At 36.0% G+C, this 20,347-nt stretch overlaps 1 protein-coding gene across 1 annotated transcript in view; it reads left to right on the top strand.

Moving 5' to 3' along the window:
- Positions 1-740: 740 nt before the first annotated feature.
- Positions 741-20,347, top strand: part of LOC144968656 (uncharacterized) — a 32,638-nt gene continuing 13,031 nt past the window's right edge. The window contains exons 1-8 of the mRNA XM_078907207.1: positions 741-2,004; positions 3,500-3,715; positions 5,364-5,480; positions 12,637-12,783; positions 14,360-15,433; positions 16,420-16,558; positions 18,232-18,356; positions 19,331-19,528. Coding sequence (XP_078763333.1) covers positions 1,774-2,004; positions 3,500-3,715; positions 5,364-5,480; positions 12,637-12,783; positions 14,360-15,433; positions 16,420-16,558; positions 18,232-18,356; positions 19,331-19,528 — 2,247 coding nt within the window. The 5' untranslated portion in view covers positions 741-1,773. The remainder of the gene's footprint in view (positions 2,005-3,499; positions 3,716-5,363; positions 5,481-12,636; positions 12,784-14,359; positions 15,434-16,419; positions 16,559-18,231; positions 18,357-19,330; positions 19,529-20,347) is intronic.

Genomic DNA, 20,347 nt, shown 5'->3' on the forward strand with positions numbered 1-20,347 from the left:
TCTTCATTTTCGGTTCAATATTCATAATAAATACAGTACACCACAATACGCCTTACCACTCTGACAGGTCACATCTGACATCACTTATATTGAAAAACAATATAACAAAAATAATTAAATTGTATTATAAATGAATCTCTCTCTCTCTCTCTCTCTCTCTCTCTCTCTCTCTCTCTCTCTCTCTCTCTCGCTCTCTCTCTCTCTCACACTCTCTCTCTCGCTCTCTCTCTCACTCTCTCTCTCGCTCTCTCTCTCTATCTATCTCTCACCCCCCCCCCCCCCCCCACCCCAATCTCTCTCTATCGTTCGCACTGTACCTGTGTGTGTGTGTGTGAGAGAGAGAGAGAGAGTGTGTGTGTGTGTTTGTGTGTGTGTATGAAAGAGAGAGAGAGGAGAGAGAGAGAGAGAGAGAGAGAGAGAGAGAGAGGTTAGATAGATACATGAGTGGATGGATAGATAGATCAATTGATAAATATAGATAGATAATATATTATCTTAATGTTCTCACCTCTTATATGTTTTAGCCATATATATATATATATATATATATATATATATATATATATATGTGTGTGTGTGTGTGTGTGTGTGTGTGTGGAAAGATAGATGGAGAAATAGATAGATAGATAGATATTAATATAGATATGTAGATAGATAGATAGTTGGTATATGTAAACATCTTTATGATGAAGACTGTAAACATACATGGAAGATCTTTATGCCCTCTGCTGACCAAAAAAAGACTCACTTCCGGGTGATGTTTATGTTAGTTTACATATGAAAATAGGACAATGGTGCCCCTAATAAATGAACAAGAATCGTCGCCATTAATAAAATATTATATTTTTGATAAAACATTCTTAATCGGATCAATTTGCATTACGCCATTTGAAAGTGTAGCTTTTAATCTCATTGCATGACCCGAGTTTTTCCACCAGATGTCGATGAGAGTTATAAATCAGTGAAGTGTGTTGTGACATCATCATAACAAACACACTTCATCACATTATCGATCGTTGTTCTTTCTTGGTCTCCCTTTACGTCGAATAGAAGTGAAATGAGGATGATGTAAAATGTGACTAAGCGAGCTGGAAATGCATTTTGACACATCGAGATATTATAACATTGTTGTGTTTTGTTCTTTTCGCCCTGACAATGGACTTGGAATTATTTAATTTTTTTCATTGTTGTTGTTGAGGTGTTGAAGTTGAAGAGAAGTCCATCTTTAGCTTGAATCGTGTTTACTTTGTTTTTGTTAAATAAATGAATGGGCATTCAACTTCTGTTAGAACTGGACATTCTCAACTTTCCTCTCATTATTTACCGGACAGAGCTGTTCATATATTCAAATTCAAATGTTTAATTAACAGTCATTGGAAACCATCAATATTCGGCTTTGAATTGACTTGAGAATTCATCAGTTCTGTTCTACATTCAAATTCAAGTTACAAATGAAATGTCTTTGAGCATGTGTAACAAAGTCCCGTCTTCTTATCATAATGACAATTATTGCTGAAGTAAAAGAAAGGGAAGTAATTCTACTCAACGACATTATTCAATTTTAATTTTAGCAAAAAATTATAATTTAGTCAATTGAATTGCATACAAGCAAGCAAGTAAAAACAACAACAAACCAAAACCCCCCCCCCAAAAAAAAAAAACAACAAAAAACAAAAAAAACAAAACAAAAAAAAAACGAAGATAGAAGTGGAATCTGACGCTACACAATAAATTTCACTTACCACCATATGAGATTAATCAAAATATTGGGCAATGGAGCAGTCTAACTATGATGGCGAAGAACAGTTGGATGAAGTGGCAGGTGGATCTGGAGAACAAGAAAATCCTTCAGGTGATAGTTATGAAGAGTTGTATGGACAGTTGGCTCAAAAGGAAAGAGATCTTGTCTTGGCTGCCGAACTTGGAAAAGCTTTACTGGAATCAAACCAAGAATTGCAGCGTCGTTATGATGTCATGTATGAGGAATACACTGTGAAAGTGGAGGTGGGTAATAATATTGGGCAGGCATCATTTGGTATTGCGCATATAGTATACAGCACCAAATATAATGACTTCCATAATTCAGTGTGATTGTGATGATTATCTTCTGCAGAATTCTGTGATTTTGGGATTTTCTCAGAAATTTTCCACTGATTTTGCTGTATCAAACATTTTCCTATCCGTGAAAAAATCACCATCATGTCTCGTGTCATACTTTGACACCTGTGCTCAATTGTATGAATTTAGGTGACACTCCCATTTTTATGGCGTCGGTCTAGACAAACTGGCGCCAGATGTTAAGAGTGAGACAAGGCAATTGATGGTCAACAAGGAAGGGGGTGCGGGAGGGGGTAAATGGGTCTAGGTTTGATTTGTAAGTAGGTCAAGAGTGGTAGTACAGTTATTGGTCCGTTTAGAAAGAAAATTATTATAACTTCCCCCTAATTAGAAAAACAAGCCCCATCAATTAAACTACTTTCTCCCTCTCTCTCTCTCTCTCTCTCTCTCTCTCTCTCTCTCTCTCTCTCTCTCTCTCTCTCTCTCTCTCTTTCTCTCTCTCTCTCTCTCGCTCTCTCTCTCTCGCTCTCTCTCTCTCTCTCTCTCTCTCTCTCTCTCTCTCTCTCTCTCTCTTTTCCTCTTCCTCTTTCTTTTTCACTCTCCCTCTCTTTCACTCTTTGTTTGTCCCCATCTCTCTCTCTTTCTATCTTTCCCTTATCATGCGTCTCTCTACCTGTTCTTCTTTTATCAATCTTCATGTTTACTTTACAAATTTTGTCTGGTTATAGAGATATGCTATTAATCTGTTACAATTATAAGGGGTGCTCAACCTAGTTTATTTTTTTTACCTTTGTTATTACATTGTTTTACAATTTTAATTTATTAAAGATGCTTGAGTCTTATTTGTAAGATCTGTAACCACTGGGCTACAGTAACAGCGATAAAACAAGTGAAAACAAATACGTTCGGGCCTTTTGACCAATAGTTAGTTTTAAATCTCTTGAATAGAATGTATTTTTGTAAAAATCGTTTGAAGGAAAGGACAATTAATTAAACATTCAAATAAAGTAAGTTATATCTGATCTCTTCTATTAAGAATAGATGTACACTAGAAGTAGTTATATAAGCAATTTGATCATCATTGAATGATGAGAAATGAATGCTCTAGAAAGCTCTGAGGAGCAATCAAATTAAAATGTCAATAATATTAATTATCAGTGATGATAATGGGAATTTGTCAAAATGGAGGAAAATGGATCGGTCCATCAGTCAAACAAAATCATAACATAAAATGTCATAGTTTCGTATATTTATTGTCCTTTTAAGGGGTGTTCTGATCATTATGCCCTACCCATTGTTGTACTGTGGTGACACTAATCTATTCCTACTGATTAAAGGTTATTATTGCTTATTGATATTGGAATTAATTATTGTCATTCCCTAAAAATGATATTATTTTTTTTTACATGTTGTGTCTTATTTTATTTTTTCCCTATATCAGAGTTTACAACAAGAAAAATATAATCTTCAACTTGAATTAGAGAAAATTGATACAGAACATCAAAACAAGTTAAAGGATCTTCAGGATGATATTTCCACTCTACGTCAGCAGCTACAATCGTCTAATCAACACCAACATGACAATGAAGCTGAGGCATCACGAACCTTGCACGAGACCAAGCAAAAGGCTGATTATCTGGCTGAACAAATGCAACAGGTAAAATTGGACTTTCTATAAATTACTAACTTTATTGTTTTAATGTGATCGATTGCTGATTTGTTGGTATTCATGATATATGTTATAAATATAAAAATAAAATGTGAGCTCTGGATAAGCTTGTGTCCAAGGGATAAGTTAAAAAGATCTACTTATTCAAAAATCAACTCAAGCGGAGAGAACCTAAATGAATATGTATATTCTTGAAGTTGATAACTAGCCTCCTTGATGTAGTAAGGGGTAAAAGAATACAAGGACAATGACCTATGACAGAGACCACTAGATCAGATCACTATATATATATATATATATATATATATATATATATATATATATATATATATATATATATATATATATATATATATATATATATATATACAAATAAAAATTAAAAATTATGCCTTTTGCACCGCGATATCATAAGATATCGTCGCCTAGGCATTCCACAAAGGAATATAGATAACTCATCAAACAAGATGTCTGATGTCAACAGGAATCACCCATGTTAGTCCAAGTGAGCAAATTGGGGGTTAATAATCTTGCTCAAGGAAAAAAACGAAAGTGCCTGAAGCGGGGCTTGAACCCGGGTCATCCAGGTTACAGTGCAATGCCTTAACCACTCGGCCACTTCACCCCCATATATATATATACATAAAAAAAAGGAATAGTGGTAATACTATTAATACCAATATAATACCAGAATTGTTAACTGAATGCACCAGTAGTAATGGAATAATAAATAGAATATAGCCAAAAAATTAGCCAAGTATAAACTAAAAGTCTACAAAAACAAGTTGGAATGCAAGTAAACAAGGCAAGCCAATCAGGAATAAGTATCAGTGCTGATACTGATAGTTTTCCACGAATCCGCGGTATTGGAGACAGGAGGAATTTTCTCCTTTTCATCCGTTCCACAATTTTCTGCTATTTCATTTCAGTATAAACGAAATATGGAGATCTCTGGACTGTGTGACTGTCAATGATAGTTGATCATCTCTATTGAGTAAAAATGGGGTTAAAGCCGTTTAAAATGAGACTTTAAGTTTAAGAAAAACATTCAAAATTTTCCTCCCTCTTCACCTTTTGCCACCATCAGCACTGAAGTATGGCCTTGAAAAAGGCTGGTAAAGTAAACTAAGGCATTTCCCTTTGCCTTTCACTTGATTTTGAGAAAGGCTGAAATCTTCTACTGGCCTTGATGATCTAGAGGTGGTGATGGTTGTCTATTCATTGCTTCAGTGCAAGCCAAAATTTGAATGTATTCTTATGAGAAAAAAAAATCACTTTTTTATTCAATGAAAATACTTATTATATGTGATTTTAATGGGATCATGAGTTGTAATAGCTTCGACTTAAATGACATGGACTTAGGTGGAGTGCTTTTTAAATTCATTTTAAAAAATTAAATATATTTTTTACTAGGTTTATAAAGAAAGAAGGGGGAGAGACCAAGAAAAAAAGAATGAATGTGGTGAAAATAGACTTCGGCAACAACACCATATCTAGAGTGCACTGTATTAACATTACTCATTTCAATATTAATATTGATTCTGATTGGATATAAAGATCTGTAGATTTTATCACAACCTTATTCTTTCAACCATATTTATTACACTTGTATTGAAATGTCTCTCATCAAAACCAGGCCAGCAAGCTTGAAGAGGAGTTAAAACAGGCTCTAGAAGATGAAAAGGCAAAGAATGAAACAAATATGTGTGTCATTGAAGACCACTTGGAACACATCAACATGCTCAGGGAACAGGTAAGTGTTTGAATAACTCTTGATTTCTCTTGTATCTTATTATATATTTTGCAAATTGGATATATTGTAAGACTAAGGCTCTGAAACCACTTGACCAATCAGTGCATGGTGTTTACAATTGACATGAAGATGGTTTATGTGTATTATGAGATTGATTACACATAGTGATAATTTTATCAGAAAATCAATAAATGTTTCATCAAATCCTATTGAAAACAGATGCCATCATTTTTACCATGTTGGTTGTGTGTCAACATAGCGAGTATGACAATGTTGGTGAGAGTACTTGCACTGAATTGATAAAAGATAGTGGTTCCTCTCATTATTTTGAATACCATTAATATCTTGAAATTTATGTGAACCATCTTCTGTTCTTAATATTGAGAAAGAATTCTAAGATATGTGAGTGAAATATACAAGATATTAAATGCAGAAAATATATCTTGTGGGATACCTGAGTACCCAAATATCAGTATTCGATTACGTTATTTCAAGAATAAAAAGAATCACTTCGATTCCAAAATGGCTGACTATTGTTGATGTTTTCTACTTACCAAATTATCATTATCAATCTGCAATACACCACAAATGGCGACGAGCATCTAGAACCCAGATAAGTGCAATAACGTCTTCTTTTTAAAACATATCTACACGTATTTTCATTCTACCAAGCCATAAAACTATAATCTATTGACAGACTACTACCAACTATTGAGCTTGCATTCTCCAGTCTTGTACGTATACCAACATGCCAAGACCCGACACCTTCAACGAAGGACTAGAGTCCTTCACAAACTATAAAGAAAGACTGGATGCGTTTTTTGTTGCAAACGACATTGCCGAACAGAAACAAACAGCAACTCTGCTATCATCCATCAGGGCTAAAACATACAACACAATACGATGTTTGACGTCACCCGACCTTCCCTCTAGTAAAAGTTATGAAGAACTTTGCAAACAGCTGTCCAACCATTACTGCCCCCCTCCACTTGAGATAGTTGAAAGATTCAAGTTTCATAAACGCAGTCAAGCGATGGACGAATCGCTTCCTGATTTTTTAGCATCCATAAAACGGTTGGCTGAACACTGAAAAATTCGGAGACAATTTAAAAATGTCTCTGCGTGACAGATTTGTTTGCGGAATACGCAATGAAACCATACAAAAGAGACTCTTGCAAGAGCCAAATCTCACTTTAGAATCTGCAACAGCTTTGGCACTTGCAATGGAAACTGCCCAGCGAGATGCAGCGGAAATCCACACAACAACATCCGGCAAATCAACAGCTGATCTCAACATTATAAAAACAAATCAGCCTTTACCTACTAACAGAAGACATAACTCACAAACATACCCACCGTGCCAATCTTGTGGGAAAAATAACCACAGGAGAGCCGACTGCTACCTCCGTGATGCAGTGTGTAAGTCATGCAACAAACAAGGACACATTCAGAGAGTGTGTCAGGCCAGGAAGGGCAGCCAACAACAGAGGAGAGGAGGAGACAGAACCTCACAATCCCGACAAGTTCACGAGCTAGATGAAGACAATGTTTCCGAAGATAATTTTACACTGGAAATGTTTCACATGGAAGGAAGCACTCCAAAAATAAAGGTAGACTTGCAAATCAATAATATTCCTACAAAAATGGAAGTTGACACAGGATCTGCTGTTTCAGTGATGACGAAGAGAGACTTCATAAAAACATTCAAAACCTTCCCAAATTTGGAAAAGACAGCTGTTCGTCTGAAAACATACACAGGTGAAACCATTATTCCACTGGGAAAAATTTCAGTTCATGTAGAACTCAACAATCAGAAGAAAATACTTCCACTCCTTATACTTGACAAAGGCAGCAATCCTATTTTGGGAAGAGACTGGTTGGCCGCTATAAAACTGAACTGGCAGAGTATACATCAGATGACGACACCTAAAGATAGATTCAATACAGAAAAATTGAAAGCTCAGTTTCAAGATATATTTTCAGATGGAATTGGAAAAATAAAAGGAATAGAGGCAACACTTCATCTAAAAGAGGGAGCCGTTCCCAAATTCCACAAAGCCAGACCAGTGCCGTACGCCTTAAAACAAAAAGTTGAGAAAGAACTAGACAACTTAGAAGAACAAGGGATAATCACAAAAATTGCAACCTCGGATTGGGCCACACCCATCGTACCCGTATTGAAAAGCAATGGAACAGTGAGAATATGTGGTGACTTCAAGGTAACAGTCAACCCAGCACTTAACACAGAGCAATACACAATGCCAAAAATGGAAGACATGTTAGCTACTTTGGAACAAGGTCAAACATTCTCTAAAATTGATCTGAGACAAGCATACCTTCAGCTCCCTTTAGACAGTGCGTCACAAAAAGTAACAACAATCAACACGTCAAAAGGACTGTATTCCTTCAACCGTTCAGCGTTTGGTATTTCTTCGTCACCAGCAATTTGGCAGAAGACAATAGTCACAATCCTCCAGGGAACACCCGGAGTTCAATGCAACCAAGATGACATGATAGTCACAGGGAAAACAAACGATGAACACTGGCAAAATCTGCTACTAGTCCTAGCTAGACTTCAAGAGTATGGACTGAAGGTCAATCTTGAAAAATGCCAATTCTTCCAAAACGAAGTTATCTTTTGCGGTGTCAAAATAACCAAAAATGGCTTGCACAAAACCGAAAACAAGGTCAAGGCCATCATCGACGCACCACAGCCAACAAACAAAACACAACTCAGATCATTCCTCGGGCTTGTAAATTATTACCACAAGTGGCTGGAAAATGTAGCTCAAATTGCGAAGCCACTGTACAATCTTCTACAGGATAACACAAAATTTGAATGGTCAACTGAAGCTGATCATGCTTTCATTCAAATAAAAACAATGATCGCTTCGGACAAAGTCCTCATGCGCTACGACCCCAATCGACCATTGCGACTCGCCTGTGACGCTTCACCATACGGCATCGGCTGCGTTCTCTCGCACATCACACCAGAAGGCGACGAAAGACCTATTGCATACGCCTCAAGAACCCTCAATAAGGCAGAACAGAATTACTCCCAACTAGACAGAGAAGCTCTAGATATCACATGGGGTGTTAAAAAGTTCTTCAATTATGTATGTGGCAGGCACTTTACACTAATCACAGACTATCAGCCACTCAAATACATCTTCTCGCCCACAAAACCAGTCCCTGCAATGTCTGCAGCCAGACAACAGAGATATGCAATTTTCCTTTCAGCCTTCGACTACTCAATCGAATACAGGAACTCCAATTCAAACGCTAATGCAGATGGATTTTCACGATTGCCTTTACCCACCACAAACTCAAGTCAAGAGGCCGATTCAGCAGATGAACCATTCTATACAGAAGTAATAGAGTCCTTACCAGTCAACGCAGCAAACGTTGCCAAAGAATCACGCCACGACAAAACACTGTCACAAGTCATACATTACGTCCAAACTGACAGATGGCCAAACACAGTCAACGAAGAACTGAAACCTTACTTCAACAAACAAAACGAACTGTCAGTGCAACAAAACTGTCTCTTTTGGGGATATAGACTCATCCCTCCACAAAAACTGCATGCAAAAATCTTAAGTGTTCTTCATGAAGGACACATTGGTATAGTCAAAATGAAAAACTTGGCTAGGGATACTTCTGGTGGCCTGCTATTGACAAACAAATCGAGGCAACTACAAAAGGGTGCCCCGGTTGTGCTTCAGTTCAACCTAATCCACCGAAAGCTCCTCTTCACCCATGGCACTGGCCCGATAAGCCATGGCAAAGAATTCAAATAGACTTCGCGGGACCATTCATGGGATTAATGTTTCTAGTGGTCGTCGACGCCCATTCCAAATGGGCCGAAATAATACCGACATCCAACGCCACATCCATTTCAACAATCAATATATTGAGCAATCTTTTTGCAAGATTTGGTTTACCTGAACAGCTCGTATCTGACAACGGTGTGCAGTTCACATCCAATGAATTCAAATCCTTCACAAAGGTCAATGGAATCAAGCACACCCTTAGCACACCCTACCACCCAGCAACCAACGGGCTGGCTGAGCGAATGGTCCAAACTTTCAAACAAGCAATGAAAGCTTCAAAAGATGAGAAGGGTACCATCCATACCAAACTGGCAAGATTCCTGTTTGCTTATAGGAATGCACCACACACCACAACAAACGAGAGCCCAGCATCACTTATGTTTGGCAGACATCTGCGAACTCACCTTGACATCATTCGACCAAGCATTCATACAAGAGTATCTTCATGTCAAGACCGTCAGCTTCGTACTCTTCTGCCAACACCAGGAACTTCGACAACGGAGACAACGTCCTGGTCCGAGACTACCGAGGACACCAACGATGGCAACACGGCGTAATTCATGCCCAAACGGGAACACGCACCTTTCAAGTCAAAACAGCTCCCGGAGCCATATGGAGACGACACTCCGACCAAATTGTTCACACAAACACCCCTGCAATCACAAGCAAACCAGCACCGGCACCACTATTGGACATCGTCCCAAACTTCAGAATGACAGAGATACCAACCATGGTTCAAACAACCCCAGCGAATGACCGAGATCCAAATTCTACGCGGTCACAGGTCGAGGTCCCGCCCTCACCACATAGAGAATTCCCAAATTCTCTAACTCTCTCTGACAACATGTCACAGAGAACGCAATCTCAAAACAATCACAACACTACAAGTGCACCTTACACTACGAGAAGTGGTCGCAACGTGAGAAAACCAAACAAATTCACACTGTAGGCATGGCCATTTATAAGCCTTAAGCTTGACTATAATATTGGAAGAAATATTCGTGACGTTACGACCACAAACACAAAAACACTTTGCATCTACACAGCCGCATGAAGTAGACACTAGTTAAGACTATTAGAGTCCATTACTGTGTTTTCTTTTATCATTATGAACTGTTGACCACTTCAACTAGTTTAGTACTACACAGAAGAAACACTTTTTCTTACTCATCATTGATATATGACATAATTTTTTTTTTTTTCTCATTTACTCTTAATTAATCATTTAAGCTGTATAAAACAAATGTAAGAATGAATGAACCATTATGTAAACCAAAACGAGCGAAAGTATAATAGCTCATTTTTTTTTTTACATCATCTAATTTTTTTTAAGGGGGAGATTGTGGGATACCTGAGTACCCAAATATCAGTATTCGATTACGTTATTTCAAGAATAAAAAGAATCACTTCGATTCCAAAATGGCTGACTATTGTCGACGTTTTCTACTTACCAAATTATCATTATCAATCTGCAATACACCACATATCTCCTTCCCCAAATAAACAGAAGTCGAAAAATGTTTTGTCTATTAAGACAATAGAAATTTAATTCAAATTTTATTCAACACGTGTATCATAAATTTTGAGTTGATTGACTTATCATGTTCATAGAACTGGCACCATTCAGTGAATGGACAGCTATGCTTGTATATATATTTTTAAAAATTTGAGTATTTATATAGTGCAATATCCACTGAACATGCTCAAAGTGCTTTATAAAGGATTCCGAGCCAATAACAACACTTAACATGTAGAACAAGACACAATGTCTGTAAGGCAATTACAATTTTTTTTTTTTTACATAGACAACGCTGCTAACAGTCAGGAATGTGAGTAAAGAGTCTTTCCAAGAAGCCACTTCTAATGGATAAGTTATGGTGGTGTTTTTGTGATTTACACATTGAATGCATTGAATTTACCGTTATCCGCACTCATTATTCGTTTATGAGCCAAAGTAATAGCGAGGAAGATGGGAATTGATGACATTTTTTTTGCAATACAAAGTTATTTCCCTCAACATATGTAAAATGTCAAGACATGTTTCCTCAATACTTTTTGGATGTCCCAAACTCTGCCTCCATGGAAGGCATGTTGGCAACCGTTATCAGCCACTTTAGCTGGGAGGCTATTCCATAGTCGGGCAGTGGAAGGGAAAAACGAATACAAGTGGGTGTCTGCTTTTGATGTTGGGATGGTTACTCTTGATGTGTGTCCCCTTGTAGTTCTTGTGCCGATATCTTTGATGTCATTTGGAAGTTTAAGGCACAAATTTTTGTAGTAGATCTTGTAGAACAATTTAAGTTTGTCTATCTTTCTTCTCTTTTCCAGAGGTTCAAGGCCAATCCGTTGTGTTATTTCAGACGCATTTGAGAAAGGATCGAATGTGTTTGTGATGCGTCTTGCTGTTTTTCTTTGGATGTGTTCTAAGGTGTCAATGTTTTTCTTTGTATATGGGTCCCAAATTGAGCTGCCATTCTCCAACATTGGTCTAACAATAGTATTAAAAGAAAGGGTTGAGATACTCAGTTGAGATTGGGCATCTTTTAAAATTGCGGATGATGTAAGCGCTTGTTTGATTTGCCTTTGAAGTCAAGTGACATATGTGGTCGTTCCATTTGAGGTTTTTAGCAAACTCAATGCCAAGGTATTTAGTTTCTTTACATGTTCCAGGTTTTGACCATGAAGTTGGTATTCAAATGTAATCGGTGTTTTCTTATTTGTGATGGTTAGAACATTGCACTTTGATATGTTGAATTCCATTTGATTTATTGTTTCCCATTCTTGTAATTTAGCTAGATCGTCATTTAGTGTTTTGCAGTCGCCTGTTGTTCATATCTGATTATATAATGCTGTGTCATCAGCAAAGAGGCGTACTTTTGACCTTATACCTCTTGGAAGATTCTTTATGTACACTAAAAATTGGACGGGCCCAAGGACTGAGCCCTGAGGTACGCCCGATGTCACTATCCCGATAGTGGAAGTCTGACGTCGACAAGATCTTGTTGGGTGCGATTGTTCAGAAAAGCTGCTATCCATTGTAAGGTTTTGTTCCTGATACCAACGTCATACAATTTCTGGATTAACCGATGGTGAGGAACCTTGTCGAAGGCCTTGGCAAAGTCCAGTAGTACTAGATCAATTTGACCTTCTTTATCAATAGCAGCTGACAGATCATGTGTTAATGATATAAGTTGAGTTTGACATGAGCAGTGCTTCCTAAATCCATGCTGTTCATCACAAAAAATACTGTTAGTTTCGAGATATTCAGTTATTGAGGATCTCACTATATGCTTTATAATAATATGTTCCAAAATATTTTATAGGTTGAATACTTGAGTGAAAAGCTGAAAGAGGTGAATCAAGTTTTGATGGCAGTTCAAGATGAAAGGGACAGACTTCTTGCCATGAATGAAAAGAATGTGGAAAAATTAAAAACGTTGGAAGAGACAGTGGAGTCACAAGATGAAAGGGTAAGAAGGTGTTTCAAGGAAGATAATTCTTGTGTGAGCTAGGATAATCCTTTTCAGTTTAAACTTTAAACTCCCATCCCCCTCCCAACCCCCCAAAACCTCAAGCAATTCTTCTTCTTCTTCTTCTTCTTCTTCTTCTTCTTCTTCTTCTTCTTCTTCTTCTTCTTCTTCTTCTTCTTCTTCTTCTTCTTCTTCTTCTTCTTCTTCTTCTTCTTCTTATTATTATTATTATTAATACTATTATTATTATGATTCCCTGATTTTGGATAACAATAATGGAAGGAAACAGAAGCTTCAATTTAACTTATGAAGACAGATGAATCATCTTAACAACACCATCCTCTCATCTCTCTTTCATCTTTAGTGTCCCATGCATTGTGTTTGTTGACAAAGTTGAAACCTGAAACGTCTACATCATCTGTTTTCGTAAATTAGCTTGAAGCTTCTGTTCTCTTTTGTTATTATTTCTTTCTTCAAGCTTCAAGCAGCAACATTTTGTTTTATTTAAAGAAGAAATGGTTCGACATGATTGAGGCAAAATCTTAGAATAATGATGTACATTCGAAAAATGGTATAACGGGCCAAAGTTTGTATTGTATTATGTGGAACACCAGTTTGTCAAGTGATTTTTAACAAAGGAGTTCATTTTCTGAAATTCTCTGAACTGAACACAATGAAATTGAATTATATGATAGCTGACTTGTGCAAGTCGTCATAAACTTAAATGATTTGACTGTCTCATTTCATACACAGGAAAAATCACAAATATTGCCTGTTATATGGATCACGTTTTGGTTCGTTTTGTGGATCAACTCTTTTCAATCACCCCTCTATTGAAGTGACAACACTCTTCTTTTAATTTAGAGTTTAATCAAGACATGGGTGCCAGTTTTCCGGTCCATGCCGGATTTCCGGTTTTGCGATATCTGGAAGTCAAATACCTCCGGTTTCAGTGTTTTGAATTTGCTGTGTAATCATTTAATAATGGTATAAAAACAGTGATGAAATAAGAGTAAAGTTTAGGCCGCATTTTCAGTAGGAACATTTTCAGGTTTGACAAAGTGTCGAGATTTTAGTTTCAGGTTTCAGCACTTCTTCCTGCTGGCACTCATGAATCAAGATGAAGATCATTTGGACCCTTATAGGCTCAAAAAAGCAGATTTTTTAATTTAATTTATATTTCAAATGTGTGCATATTTGTAAAGTCTTTATAATTACCTCTAAAAGTGTGTTGCAGAGTAAATTTGATTGTTAAATCAAGCAATTTAGTTAAATGGAATGCAAAAACTATTTAAAAACAGCTATTATACTTCATATAGTATTATTGGAAAAAGTTAATATTTTCATTAAAATCTTGAGATGATGCATTTCTATGAAATGGTGATCCATATAACGAAAAAGCACTTTTTAAAATAGGTTTTTTGATGAAGATTATGTCTACTTTTGAAAAAAGTTAAAACTATTCCGTTTCCAGGTCTGATTGATATTTCTCTTAAATATAAATAATGGAAATCTTCCACAGTTTTTAGCCCTTTCATTGGTGATGATTATATCAGTTGTCATTTTCAATCCACAGATCAAAAGCAAAGAAAGTCTTATAAAACAGCTGGAAACTCAGATCCAAACAAAGACCAAGAAAAATGCATCCCAAAGTATAAAACAACAAAGTCTAAAGAGTCATTCCTCTGCTGCAGCATTACACCACAATACCAGGTCTAAAGGTCGAAGTAATAACAGTAGTAGGCACCAGTATTTGGAGCAACCTCATTGTTACAGTGAGACTATTTCCAGCTCTTCACATCTTGCACCTTTGTCTTCTTTGATCACAGACCATGGCATGGTGGGCACTGCTGAGTTGTCTCCACCATCGATGTTTAAGGATGACTTTGGCAGCAATGAGAATCTCCAACAAAGTCACCTACCCGAATCGTTGCTACTCTCTGAGTTCTCCACAACCATCCGGCATCGCAGGAATAAAAGTGACTGCAGTGTTGTGTCGCTTTCAGAAGGGTCACGAAAACGACACCATGAAAGGATTGCTGGTGAAAGTGATGATGAAGCAGAAAGCAGTGATAAAAGTTCCAAAGGTTCTGTATGTAAACAAACTCTCTACTCTGAGTTGAAGGACTGCAATGGCGGTCGTGTGCTATCTTCCAAACAAGATCCATCACAACTAAACTCTTCAATGGATTTTGAAGACAACACAGACATAGGTAGATCTAACGTCTTGACTCCTCCACCAGAACACGTTGATTCCTCACACTTAGATTTGTTACCATCTCATTCCCTGCCGTCATCAGATCCTCTCACTCCCTCAGAGGATGACGATGATGATATTGACGTCATTGATAACCTTGTAAAGACCTCCCACAAATCGAATGATTCATCAGAGAGGGGACACCATGCTCCAGTGACACGGGGAGCTTCTCTCTTTGAAGAATTATCGTTGAAACTCACAGATCTGGACCGTCAGAATTCCAATTCATCAGAGAAATCTCTTTTTGATGAACTGTCGTCTGAAATGAAACACAACCAGGAAACTGAAGTGCCATCCACCTGTTTACTGGGACATCCAGACTTGTACAGTGGTAGCCATTCAGATGGTCACGATGGTTATAGTCCTGGGATCAGGCATTCAGAAGACGAGAATGTAAGCTTTTACCTTTTTAAAAAAATTATTCCTCCTCTGTTAAAATCTCTGACAAACCGTTAAAATCTCTGACAAACCGTTAAAATAAAGCAATGGATATATATGATTTGAAATTTGCCTATCATTAAATTAAAGAAGGTATGAATACAATCATTATTCCTCTGAAATTATGTTGTTTTTTAAAATGTCAAAATCAAATTAAATTTATTAACTAATCTTAACTATTATTATTATTATTATTATTATTATTATTATTATTATTATTATTATTATTATTATTATTGGTTGTTGCTAAATGACTTTAAGAATTGCCTTTTTTAAAACCAATGTAAAGCACATTGAGTATTATATGATTTTGAGAATGCTTTATACAAAAGCCATCCATTCTTATTATTATTATCATCATCATCATTATAATTATTATTATTATTATTATTATTATTATTATTATTATTATTATTATTATTATTATTATTATTATTATTGTCATTGTGATTGGTTGTAGCTAACATGACTTAAAAAATTATTTTATCGGGCACACACTAAAAAAAAAGTGAATCGTGAAACTTTCCAATAGTTCTCTTTATTTTTGCACCACGTCATTGAAATTTGAGGGTACACAGTCTTCTTTCTGTTCATAGTTGCAGTGCAAGTTTGATTTTTGTATCTTTATTACTACCGACATGATGAGCAATAACAAGACCTATCATTTCCTTTTTATTTTGCTGGAAACTTGTGCACCCTTTCACTTCCACATTACAAATTCCAATTTTAATGCACATTCATTAATTTTATTGAAATGTATAGCTTTCATTTTTCTCCCACCATTCTCTTACCCAACCAGTTTGGCTTTTGTCATAGTCAGAATTTGCTTTTCAATTTCATTAATGTATCTTTTAAATTGATTGAGTTCCAGTGTTTTTACATGATGTGCTTTTTATTGTTCCAGAAATGTACTTTAATTGAATTATCATTAACCAATCCAGAGTTACACGTGTGAATGGCCATTGTTAACATCAGTGTCAGCCGATATGCTAGATGGGGATGACTTTGAATGCGATGACGATGATTTCCTGATAGGCAACGTGGCTGGCTCAACTCTTTCCATCGGAGACTCTGGTGTCGGTAGGGTTGTCATCTTATTTCTGACCCTCTGTCTCAAACTGGTATTATGTTGGGTGAACCAGATGCCCAATAATGATTTAAAGTTACAATATCCAGAAATATGACATTTTAGTTTTTATTGCTTAACCCTCTTACCAACCACAGGAAAATCGTCATATTTGTCATGATACAGCCAACATTTTTCTCATTCTGATTTCTTTTGTACATCACAATATTCGAAGAAAATTTTTGTTTAAATTATACAAAATTAACACTATGTTGTAGAGCTTGTTTTGCTAAAGAAAAATATGTGTAGCAAGAACTTGCTACTTCTGTGCTTGAATGTAAAAAAAAAATTTTTGTGTTGGTTGTATGTGAAGTTTTGGGGAAAATCCTGAAAAGGAAAGGAGAGAGTTAAGAGTTAAGCAACTATATTTGATAGTCCATAATAAAATATATAAACTTAGTGTAAGTTTCATTTTTTAACTATGAATTCAATTTTTTTTGGGCATCTAGGTCATCTCAAGGCAATACTATTTTGAGACAGCAGGTCACATTTTACTGATATCATATTTTAATCATTTCAATGGATTGGATTGCAAAATTATTTTTATATTTTTTTAGCTACCAAATTACTATTTTGATCTTAGGAGCGTGTAAGATTTAAATCATCTCATCTTTTATTATGTAAGTGCCATTTTATAAAAGTATCACATTTATACAATTCTCATATGGGTTATTATTATTGTTATTATTATTATTATTATTATTATTATTATTATTATTATTATTATTATTATTATTATTATTTATTATTATTATTATTATTATTATTATTATTATTTTGTACTCAACAATTTTAATTTACTGATGGATAATTCGTTCTTGTCTCATAAGACAATATAAACCACTGTTTTTAATACTTGTGGACAGTCTATATTATTAGACTCTAGTTTGTCTAGAGGGTCCTGATAGCTCAGTTGGTAGAGCATTTGTTCACAGGCAAAGGGACTGGGATCAAACCCTGATGAAGACTAGATCTTTTCCTGACCCCTTTGTCCACTCAGTAGTGATTGGGTAGCTGGGTCTGTTAGATATGGTGGAAAGTACTTTGTTATAGGTTAGATATCGCTCAAAGGTCAGCAGGCATTTGCTTTTGTCTGTTTAACAATTAAGAAACTGAAATTAACTCTGGCTATATGGCCCTTATAGGACCACTAGTTTGTCACTGCATTTTAGTTTTATAAAAAATTATTTCTTTTTTTTTCACAAATCGAAAAGATATTGTTATGATATGATTAAAAAGTCTATTGCCTCACTGTCTCACAAGTATAGGTGGGTGTCTCGTCTTGTCCCAAAAGTTAAGGAATGCTAAGTGTGGTCAGCAGCTGGAGGATGGGCGACCAAATCGTGAAAATCTTTGGTCCTGACATTGTGTCCTTGGGTAAGGTGCTTTACATACATTACCCCACTTGAGTCAGGCATGAATGAGTACTTGGCTATAGGCAGTGACAGAACAAGGTGACTGGTACTGTATGAAATGGAAATATGGTTCCATAATAATAATGATATGCTGGGGAAATAAATGGAACATTGTAAAGCGTACTGAGCATGAAGCATCCCTGGAAATGTGAAATATATATTTTCATATTTTATTTATTTATGTATTGATTTTTTTTCTTCAATTCTTGAAGGAATCATGTTGAATTCATTCTCTGGAAAGACGGATCCATCAGACGTCATCACAAGACGGTCTCTGGAATATCATAGAGTTGATTCATGGAGTGGAAGGATGGACGTTGAAGTCACAGATAAACAGGTAACTTTATATCAAAGTGTCAAATTAGGGAGCTGGCATCTGTATAAGATATAAACAGGTGTATATGAAACAGTGCCAAACAAAGCAGAAAAAAACATTCACAAAAAAACATCAGCCTTGACTTGTGATTGAACCTCTGCCCTTCTGATTATTACTGGTCAGACATGCTACTTTGGTGTACTCAACAGTAATCAGGAGGTCTGAAGTTTGCTCGCTCCCCAGTTGGGGTAGGTTGATTTTTTTTCTTGTGTTTTTCTTACTGGTTTTGTTTGGCTATGTTTAATAAACACCTTTCTGGTTTTGTCTTGAGAATATAAAGATTTTGTAATAATTCCTGTCTGTTAACTTTCTACAAATAAACCCTGGGTGGGGTCTTCTGGCCTCACACTGTGGGCAGAGAGGTCACTTGCTGTGTCTTCTATCCCCATAACATGTATATGTCTTCCCTTTTCATGTTCATGTTACTGTCTTTGTTCTGGGTTAAGATTGTTGGGGTTTTTTTTTCTCCTTGTCTTTGTGGGGATCCTTCTATTGGAGGGAGGCAGTCAAAAGTATATTACCTTTTTTTTGAAAGATTATATTTTTTTCTTAGCAAATCATCTCTCTGATATGTACTATTATAGTCATTAGTTTTAAATAAATTGTTCTTCGTAAAAATTTGAGTGTTCCATAGAGGGACACTTTGCTTGTGCCCTGTTTGAACTTTTAGGTAATGTCAAAATAGGCACCTCTGTGGAACAGCCTTTTAGTGACTCACTCAGTAAGTATTGTTCTGTTATATATCCAAAGGAGAAAAATAATAAAATTGTAAGCCGTATGCACTAAATTTGAAAAGTATTTCATAGCTGGAGATTAAAAGGTTGTTTTGTTAACAATGCAAAAAATCTGTGAGAAAAGATTTGGTTAAGATTGTCAACATCTTTCTATTTTTGTTCATTTTTTAAATTTTTTATTTTTATACCTGTCATTTTCAGGAACTGAGAGAAGCATGTAGACTAATGCAGGAGTTGGTGGACCGTCTCCATGGTGATAGTGAAAACATCCAAGACTTGAGTAGTCCAGAGAATGAACTACCACCAGCCTACGGTCCCAGTGGAGATGTCTCTTTCGACCATTTGTTCTTGTTGATTAAGAAAGCCAAACAGTGTGTCGATGATATGGAGCAGGGAGGGGTAATGGCTGTTTTTCTCTTCGTTCCACTTTTTTATTTATATTTTTTTTCATGATAAGATCAAATTTGAATAAAGCATCTTTGATCTCACTTGCTTTAATTTTCTTGGATCAGAAATTATGTTTAAGCTATATTTACATAAGGGACACACAAAATTTTTTATGACTGCTAATGTGAGCTGTAAAAAGTGTTGAACAAAAATGAGTTAAACAATTATTTAAAAAGAACAAAATAAATATTCAACTCAAAATGTTTCAGGCTAGAGAGATGTGAGAATTTATCTTTGCACGACCAGTCTGAAATAAAGGTGATGCCTCTTGCTCTTTAATCATTTATCAAGACTGGATGTGAGAGACATTTTCTCCCTTCTGTCCAGATTTTATGAAAACAATTTCAATTTTAATTGTTTTTGTCATCTGAAGAAAGGTTTTGATCCTGAAACATTTTGTGTTAAATATTTTTCTTTTTTCTTTTTTAAAAAGTCCACAGCTTCTCACAGTTTAATCTTCATCCTGAGCAATCACCAGTCTATAATGGCTTGATCATCTTCCGCAGTTTTATGGCATTTCTACAAGGCTATAGGAAGGGGTCGACTCCTCATCATCAGAAAAAAAAATGCAATTCTTTGTCATTTGTTTAGTTACTTAATAGCAACTCTGCAAACCTTGCAAACAATTCTGCCTTGTTTGTGTCGTACAAAAAAGCCCTTGAGTATTTTCATCAAACAAGATTTTTCCCGGTGAATCTATGGAATGCACTAAATTCCTTGAGAGTATTAACTCGTTTTTAATTTGGGTGTGCCTTTGTGGATATTGAAAGT

The sequence above is a fragment of the Berghia stephanieae genome, chromosome 3, assembly GCF_034508935.2.
Source record: "Berghia stephanieae isolate SIO BIC M18660-M18661 chromosome 3, UCSD_Bste_1.3, whole genome shotgun sequence".
Taxonomy (NCBI): domain Eukaryota; kingdom Metazoa; phylum Mollusca; class Gastropoda; order Nudibranchia; family Aeolidiidae; genus Berghia; species Berghia stephanieae.